This window comes from Vigna umbellata, chromosome 7 (genome assembly GCF_029865625.1).
Source record: "Vigna umbellata cultivar VRB3 chromosome 7, Vumbellata_1.0, whole genome shotgun sequence".
Taxonomy (NCBI): Eukaryota; Viridiplantae; Streptophyta; class Magnoliopsida; order Fabales; family Fabaceae; genus Vigna; species Vigna umbellata.
Genome location: NC_142171.1, coordinates 9075624 through 9085189, shown reverse-complemented (window position 1 = coordinate 9085189; position 9566 = coordinate 9075624). Strand labels below are relative to the sequence as shown.

General features: G+C 35.3%; 1 protein-coding gene across 1 annotated transcript; it reads left to right on the top strand.

Moving 5' to 3' along the window:
* Nucleotides 1–781: 781 nt before the first annotated feature.
* LOC124840807 (P-loop containing nucleoside triphosphate hydrolases superfamily protein) lies at nucleotides 782–8856 on the top strand. The gene is made up of 27 exons (XM_047316932.2): nucleotides 782–1059; nucleotides 1145–1291; nucleotides 1399–1551; nucleotides 1639–1883; nucleotides 2056–2195; nucleotides 2388–2512; nucleotides 2843–2879; nucleotides 2963–3054; nucleotides 3175–3291; nucleotides 3379–3492; nucleotides 3637–3720; nucleotides 3810–4014; nucleotides 4308–4408; nucleotides 4571–4669; nucleotides 4746–4859; nucleotides 4933–5049; nucleotides 5155–5235; nucleotides 5509–5580; nucleotides 5651–5735; nucleotides 5824–5855; nucleotides 6064–6149; nucleotides 6488–6559; nucleotides 6663–6890; nucleotides 7057–7201; nucleotides 7332–7409; nucleotides 7516–8073; nucleotides 8165–8856. The coding sequence occupies exons 1-27, from the start codon at nucleotides 940–942 to the stop codon at nucleotides 8597–8599; spliced, it is 3882 nt and encodes a 1293-aa protein (XP_047172888.1). The 5' UTR covers nucleotides 782–939; the 3' UTR covers nucleotides 8600–8856.
* The last annotated feature ends 710 nt before the right edge of the window (nucleotides 8857–9566 follow it).

The following is a 9566-nucleotide window of genomic DNA, read 5'->3' as shown; positions in this document are numbered from 1 at the left end:
AAATTAACATCTCAAATGACCTCACTGTCCCACATTATCAATAAGTGTACAAGTCATTCACTTTTCGTCAAGGGAGCAAGTCTGTCAGTAGCTTTTTTAACATCGTAAGTAAAAAGGACTAACGTGAACTGCTTTTTGCGAAATATAAAAAGTTAGTGAACTTTTGAAAAAAAGAGGACAACTTTGAACACAACCTGCAAACCGATGAACCAAAATAGGTATTAAACCTATTTTAAAATTAAATTCTAGTGAATCATATTTATAAAAATTTCAATCACATTAATATTTATTTGTTATATATAATGCCAAATCAAGTTTTCGAATTAATGCTAGTAAAATAAACTATAAACTATAGTAAATTTTCTTTGATTTGAGTAAATAAAATGTCGACATCCAATACTACTAGAAATAAAATTGTCTTCAAATAAATATGTTTTTAAGGAATAAAAAATTAAAAAGAACAGTGCATTATAGTTGAAACCGAAATCATAAATTATTATAGTCGAAGATAATTTTAAATAAATTTATTGTAAAGTAAAAAACAAACAACAGTGTGGCATATTTAGTTTGCATATGGAGCGAAAGGCATTGATGGAGTATGCTTTAAATAATTATCCATTTTTGTGTGGGGTTTCTATGTTTGCTTAATATTTTGACCGTTGGAGTTTCATTAACATTCACGGTGGCACGTGACCCACGCGTGACTAAGGTTCTAGTTTGAATTCGGACCTAAGCGCCGTTTTCTCAAATCCGTTTTAGTCTAACCCAATACATCCACATTCAAATTCGCAGCCATTACCCTCTTTTTTCTGTTCAAAATTAGAACACTTTGTTCTTCGTCTCACACTCTTCCTTCATTTCTTTCTCACGCTCTTCTTTCTCTTTCGTTGCTCTCCTTCGCATCAGGTAAATCTCGAGGATTATTCGAATTGGTTAGAGATGGAAAACCACGATGCGCCGCAGTGCGTACGTGTTGCCGTCAACGTCCGGCCTCTGATTACGTCGGAGCTTATGCTCGGGTGTACAGATTGTATCACCGTTGTTCCTGGTGAACCTCAGGTAGAAGTGTTGTCCATTGAATCTGTTGAAATTTGTAGGTATGTATGAATTTAATGTGTAATTGTTGTTGTTGGATGCTGTGTAGGTGCAAATTGGGTCACATGCTTTCACTTATGACCATGTCTATGGTAGTTCGGGATCTCCTTCGGCTACAATATACAATGATTGTGTAGCTCCACTTGTAGATGCACTTTTTCACGGCTACAACGCAACCGTTCTTGCTTATGGGCAGGTATACGTTTTGCATATGGTTTTGACTTTGGTAATTCGATACTTTTTATTTGAGAAACTTTTTTTGTTGTTATATCTAGTTTGTTTTAACTGTTTTTTTATTCTCAGACCGGATCTGGGAAGACATACACCATGGGCACCAATTACACCGGAGAAGAAAATGCCGGTGGTATTATACCCAAGGTGATGGAGACAATATTCAAGAGGGTTCAGACTATGAAGGAATCATCGGAGTTTTTAATCAGGGTATCGTTTATCGAGGTAATGAATAATGCTGATGAATTTTTTTTCTGTAATTGAGGTCAGGCTTTGAACATAGAAGTGTAAACTTGTATATCTTGATTACAGATATTCAAGGAAGAGGTATTTGATTTACTTGATCCCAATCAATCTAGAGGGGATGTGGTTCCTACTGCGAAGTCTGCTGCGCCCAGCAGAGTTCCCATTCAGATTAGGGAAACAGTGAATGGGGGAATAACATTGGCTGGTGTTACTGAGGCTGAAGTAAAGACTAAAGAAGAAATGTCATCTTATCTTTCTCGTGGTTCTCTGGCACGTGCCACTGGGAGTACAAACATGAACAGTCAGTCAAGGTAAATTGCCACTGGGGGTCAATGTTGTTTAGGAGTAACTTTATATATTTTATTTGTATTGATAAAATCTACTCTAATATACAGCATATCAAAATTTACATATCTCCTCTCTACTGAAGTAGAACCTTGCTTTATTAAAGTATGATGACTGTGATTTATGCTATTTGTATAGTCGATCACATGCTATATTCACAATCACTATGGAGCAAAAGAGTGGTGATGATGTCTTGTGTGCAAAACTACATTTGGTAGACCTTGCTGGTTCTGAACGTGCAAAAAGAACTGGTGCCGATGGCATGCGTTTGAAAGAAGGTAATCTGTTGTACGTGTAAGACATATTGTTAAAATTAGGGATAGCATTATTATACAAATATAGAGTATTTCATATATTTCGCCCATCCCAGTATAACTTTTAAAATGTTACAATGCATTTCTGCTACTCGCTAAGTTTTATAAATGCAATTTTAAGCTATTTAATGATCATTTAGTTTTTCCATTGTCAAGGCATTCATATCAACAAGGGTTTATTAGCTCTTGGGAATGTAATAAGTGCACTGGGAGATGAAAGAAAGCGAAAAGAAGGTGGCCATGTGCCATATCGCGATAGTAAACTAACAAGACTACTACAGGTTTGCAGTGTTTGTTAAAGCATTACGTCTAGTATACTTATTTTGAACAGCTCTGCCTATAATATGTATGGTTCTTTCTATTTCTACATCTCATTCCATGACAGATGGAGTGACGACTTCTATGCTCATTATTTAAAAGTATTGTTGGGAAAGGAAGTGTGCCTTTTATTTTCTTCGGAAGTATTGTGACTCCTGTCTTGAAAGTCGTTTTCAAAAGTCATTATTACTGAAAATGTAATACTAGATTTTAGTTGTAGTGCATACTTATGTGATTTCTATATTATGGATTCATGTATCATCCTGACAAGGAATTTGGCTAATGATACGCAGGATTCTCTTGGAGGAAACAGCAAAACTGTTATGATAGGTACAATACTTGGTGGATTTCGAAAATTTTATACTTTCATTTATTATCATATGAATCATCGAATTTGTTTGGGAATGCTGCAGCATGTGTTAGTCCTGCTGACACCAATGCTGAAGAGACATTGAACACTCTGAAGTATGCAAACCGTGCTCGCAACATTCAGAACAAGGCAGTCGTAAGTGTTCTCAATGTTTTGTTTCATTTTGTCCCTGTCTTAAATTAAATTGTGAGTGACAATGACAATGGTTCATGTGGTAGCTCAGACGTTTGATGATTTTAAATTTTCTTCTTTTAGATTAATCGTGATCCAGTGGGAGCTCAGATGCAGAGAATGCGAAGTCAGATTGAGCAACTTCAATCTGAGCTTCTACTGTACAAAGGTGATACTGGAGGGGCATTTGATGAACTTCAGGTACATCATAATTTTAGGAAGTTTCTGAAGTTGATCCTTCCTTTTGCCGAGTGTAGGTTTCTAATGTCTTGTTCTTTACTCCCTTAGATTCTCAAACACAAAATATCCTTACTTGAAGCAAGCAATGCAGAATTACAGCGGGAGCTTCAAGATCGACGAGTTACTTGTGAGAGTTTAGCACAACGTGCATGTGATGCTCAGGTCTTTCTCCATCCTTTTATGTCCTCAACTCTAATAGAATCTTAGGTGTTTTGTCAAAAGATAGATGTTGTCAGTTGCTTCCAGTTTCACTTCTGTGTTATTTGCGATCAAGTTGCTCCGTCTAACCCGATATGTTGAATTTAGGTTGAAAAAGACCGACTGGTCATGAAAATAGAATCAATTAGAAATGGTAAATCTTGGGATGAAATTGAATCAAATTCACACGAGGTTTGAACTCATCAAGTCATTGCTAGTGCATAATTACAATTTTCTGATGAATCAATCCACAACTGACTCGTGGTCTGATCTCATTCTAGGATTATGATCTGGTGAAATCTTATGTGTCAAAGATCCAAGATCTGGAAGGTGAATTGCAGCGTTTGAAAAATTCAAATGCAAAATCTAGACATTTTGATGACTGGGTAAACACAGATGATAGTGGATTCGGGTCAAAGAATGTTTTATTTGCATGTGGTAATGAGTACTCTTCTGATTGTGAAGCCAAATCAGTTGACATAGCAGGTAGAGCTTTGGAAGTTTTAATGTATTATCATAGTGTATCTTCTACATTTTTTGTTAATCCATGACCTGATGTAATTGATAATATTCTTTCATAACAAATTCATTATGCTTGAGATATGTACATGAAATATATGAGGTACTGATAACTGATTTCTCAAAGCCAGACTTTGCAACCACATTTAGACTTCTTGATACCCAATCTTTTTATATGCATTTTTGCTCTCACTGTGGATTGATATTTATTCCTAAGTAACAATAGATAATTTTTTTAACTTTGTGCAACCTGTTTGCAGATGATATGGAAGATCATGCAAAGGAAATAGAACACTCTTCTCTTCAAGAAAAGTTGGATAGGGAGCTCAAAGAATTGGATAAGAAACTTGAACAAAAGGAGGTAAAAGTTTCATGGAGAGATTGAATATTTTGTTTTGAAAATATTTATAGCCTTTCAAATTTGACAAGTTGCAAAATATTGGATATATGCATTTTATTACATGTTAATATTGATTTTAGATGTTTTTTATGCTTATTGTTTTATATTTTTTTTATGTTGAAGGCTGAAATGAAGATGTTTAGTAATGCTGATACTTCAGTTCTTAAGCATCATTATGAAAAGAAAGTTCTTGAGTTAGAACAAGAAAAGAAATTTTTGCAGGTATTTGATCTCCGCTACCTGGAATTATATTGCGTTTAAATGATTGTTTTTTTAACAACGTTTGTATTCTTTGTAGAAAGAAATTGAGGAACTTAGGTGCAATCTTGCAAATATTTCATCTACTTCTGATGACGGAGCTCAAAAGTTAAAGGAGGAATATCTCCAAAAGTTAAATGCTCTTGAAGCACAGGTGCTCAATTATTTGGAATGTCTTAACTCTGAATGGCCACTCCGGGTGGTGAACTGATTGTTTGTTTTTCCAGGTCTCTGTGCTGAAGAAGAAACAAGAAGCTCAGGCTCAACTGTTGAGACAAAAACAGAAGAGTGATGAGGCAGCTAAACGACTGCAGGATGAGATTCACAAAATTAAATCTCATAAGGTACGATGACCATCTAAGGGGACTTTGTACTCAGTTTGTAGCAGAAATTTGTGCTTTGTTTTTTCTTTTCATTTAGAGTCATTACCGAATCTTTATTTTCTTCAGGTTCAATTGCAACATAAGATTAAGCAGGAATCAGAACAATTTAGGTTATGGAAAGCTTCACGTGAGAAAGAAGTTCTCCAGGTAATTTCATCACAGCATAATTTTCTTCGACTCTTTTAGCAACTAATAATCCTTTTATTACTCCATTCTTCTGTAATTGAATGGAGGGAAAAATATACTTTTGGTATTCGTTTTTCCGTTCGATAATAATACTACACTGTTGTCTCCGTTTATATTGTTAGAGGTATATAGGTTATTTGCGACCTTCTGCTTATAAGGAATGACACCTTTTGTCTAATTTGAAAGTAATCAGTTATTAGTGAATCTTCTAATACACTGTTTTGCCATTTTCAGCTTAAGAAAGAAGGAAGGAGGAACGAATACGAGATGCATAAGCTGTTAGCATTGAATCAGAGGCAAAAGATGGTAAAAAGATTTTCAAATAATGTGTTCTCGTTGTACTGGTTATTCCCATTACTCATGAGTTCCATTACAGGTATTACAAAGGAAGACAGAAGAAGCGTCCTTGGCTACAAAAAGGCTAAAAGAACTCTTGGAATCTCGAAAGACTTCACGTGAAAGTATGACTTAAGAGATTTACTGTCCCACACAGCTGTTTCTGTATTTTGTGAACTTGTTAATAACTGGCAGTTCTTTCTTTATACACAGGTGCTGTAGGTGGGAATGGTCCAGGAATTCAGGTACTTATATTATTATGCTTGTGATTCACAATGACGAAATTGTTCTCTTTGCAAGCAATTTTACTAAATAATCTACCCTTTTTCTAATATGTGTACGGTGGCCATTTAGGATAAGTTATTTTTACCATCATAAATCCGTCATGCTATTTGGTGGAGAATGTCTTGGTGTTTTATTTAGCTAACTATTAACATTTGTTTCTATTTGAAGGCTTTGATGCAGGCAATTGAGCATGAGCTTGAAGTCACAGTCCGAGTGCATGAAGTACGTTCAGCACATGAGCGTCAAATGGAAGAGTATGTTCTACTTTTTCAGCTTTGATTTTTCATCTGAAACCTTTAGACTGAGTAGGTTGTTATACCAGTTAAATCTAATGAGCTTAAGTTTGAATAATACGGTGAAGACTTACTTCTAAAAGGCAAACTGCCTTTTATATCTGCCTTTTTATGTTAATTTCACTCAGCTCTAAATAAAACTATGGACTAGAGAGATATTGGTTGAAGTCATATTTGTATTTATTCCAATTTGTAAGAAAAGTTTGCTCACCTATGTTTTGTCTATATGATTGAATTTAAAAAGATGAGAAAAGTTGAACCAATTTACTGATTATCATGTCACAAACAATTCATTACAGGAGGGCTAAAATGGCCAACGAGATTGCTAGATTAAAGGAAGAAGCGGATATGATGAAGATGAACAATTCAAGGTGAAAAAGCCTTGCAAATACCTGAGGCATTAATTTATTTTACAATTTTTGTTTTTGGAAACATACAATTCACAGCATCTTCTTGCTTGACTGTTAATTTTAGTGATGGCGTCGTATCAATGTCTCCGGGTGCAAGAAATTCAAGGATATTTGCTCTTGAAAAAATGATAAATTCTTCTTCTACAACATTGCTTTCGATGGCATCTCAGTTGTCAGAGGCGGAAGAGCGGGAACGGGTTTTCAGCGGCAAGGGACGTTGGAACCAAGTCCGTTCCCTGGCTGAAGCTAAGAATTTGATGAATCATTTGTTCAACTTGGCATCTTCCTCTAGGTAGTAGAGCTTGTCTGCAAGTTAAATTTTCAAGTTGCCTATAAAATTTATAAGTTAAATTATTTATGGTCTGCTAAAATGCAATCTGTTAATCTGTTGAGAACTGACTGTAGTAAGTTATCTTTTATCATATGACTGAACTTTTTCCTTTGCTTTTCTATTTTAGGTGTTTATTGCGAGATAGAGAAGTTATTTGCAGAGAGAAGGACATGGAAATCAGAGATCTAAAAGAAAAAGTAGTAAGGTTGAGCTGTTCACTTAGACAATCGGAAATGCAGAAGTCTGAACTTATTCATCAGTTGAAGTTGCTGGTTAGTATATTAAGCTTGAGAAATAATGAAACTTTTTTTTTTCTCCTTTCCAACTTTAAGCTGCAGTTTGTTAAATTGAAGAAATATTGGTCCTGTGTTTAACCCTATCATTTATTTAAACTTATGACAGAGTGTGATGAGATACTCTGAATCTGAGGGGTATCATGACATGAATCTCGGAGGGCATAAGTATGACTTGCGCAAGATGGTAGGTGTTTCCATATCGCTAGATCTCTAATAAGCCTGCTATGGTTTTATCTAATAATAACTTCTTTTGTGGTACTATAATTAGTGATCATTTTGTCATCATTTAGGAAAACCGGCGATCTACAATTTTACTAGAGGATATGGATTTATCAATATCAGATACAGAAGATGATTATGTTCCAGAAGATGTCACTGATGATGAATGGGTACAGTCTGTGAAAAAATTACACTTTAAGAAAAGAAAGTCTAGAAGCAGTGTAAGCATAGAAAACAATCCGTCAAATATCAGTTCAGAAGATGGGAAAGATAATTCAACAGAAGGAAATGGAGGTGCATCTGGGGAAACTGCATCAGATATGTGCTGCTCTTGTAGTAAATCTTCATCTTGCAAGACAAACAAGTGCAAATGCAGAGCTATGGGTGGCACTTGTGGGAGTTCTTGTGGTTGCCTAGTATCCAAGTGTGCCAACAGATCATCAATCTCAAGTGAGGCACAAGTTGAAGGGAGTGGCAATGATTCCAGCATTGAGGAAGCAGACAAAAATCGCCTTCTTGCTGCTCAAGGTGCTGAGTTGCTTCAGGGTGCACTGGTTGAGGGGCCAGCTGATGCCCACCCTGATAATCATGGGCCAAGAAAACCCCTTTCTGATATTGGAAATACACTGGTGCGTGTCAGTCATAAATCATCAGTCTTCAATCTTGTTTTATTATTTTATGCTTTTACTGGATTCTAAGACCAGCTGTTTCTTTTTGCAGGCCAAATCAAACGCCCAGAAGGCCAATCAAAGAAAGAAATGGCGAAAGTCCACAGTGCCTACAGTAGTTGTTGTTCCAGATCCACCGTCCACGCAGTCAGATAATGCTGAAGTCCCCAAGAAAGAAAGCAATAGCATCAGTGAACCAAACATATCAACGAATGTACCACAAAATGTTCTCTCTTCTAGACCTGAAAATGTTCCTGCAGCCCCAAAGGTTGAGAAAAACGTAACTGAGACAGATATACCTTTGAAAATACCACGAGCTATGCGAAAACAGGCATCATCAAATGGTGGTGGTCTTCCACTGGGGGACGTGAATGGTAGTAGTAAGCCAGATGAATCATCTTTCAACAAGGAGTCTGAAGTAAGTGCAGCTAGAAGTCCACTGAAACAAAAAGGAACCCTGGAGAAAGAGAACAGTGGACGTTATTAAAAGACCATAATCTAAGCTGCACGCAATCACCATATTCTTATGGTGTATCTGTTGTATCAATCTTTCGTTTGCCTTCAGCGGACAAATATTTTATTTTGGCTTATCAGACATGATTTATCGAAAGATTTCTGTGCCACTTTGTGTATCAAAGATCATGAGTTGAGTTGTTAAGCGGGAACAATTGTTTCCCTCGTTAATATGTACTAATGATTTTGAACATAGAATTAATCAAATGCTAGTTAATTGTGAAAATTAAATTTTTTGGCCCTTTCAATTTCTTTGAACTTTTTAAACGTAAATGCTGGTGAGTAAGAAAGTTAATGTTGCTGTGTGGTTATGAAATTGTGATGGATTAATGATTAATAATTCCAATATCCTTCACTTTAATTATAAATGGGAAAAAAAAAGCTTGAATGACTAAATTTCGTTAGAATTCATACCATTTGTCTTTTTAAATATTGTAAACTCGCAGTAAATTTATAGAGAAATATTATCAACTTTATTTTTTCTTTCTAACTTTTTCGTAATTTATCAATTTAAGGCGAACTAAACATATTTTATCATTAATATTTTTGTTTTAAGGATATATAATTCAGTGATTATGATAAACCACGCCTAACTAAAATTTATTGGACATGTTATTCGATAGGTAACCCATTCTTGTTAAGATCTCTCTATAGATAATCATATTTGAGACTAAGTTTTGTGCGGATCATATTAAAAGAATTAGCAACAAGTTACCACCATGTTAATTATATATATAGAGGTTTAATCCTTTCGAACATTCCTATTTGTGTAGGTTTGTCTCAAATAGATCTCCGTATTCTAAATGGTCTCAATTAGATCCTTTATTGTGTAAAATTGAATCAATTTGGGTCTCACTGTTAATTACATTGGACAACGTTAAAAATTATGGTTTGTGGCTTGGTGACTCAACAAATTTTATTCACGTGGCAACATTTGGACG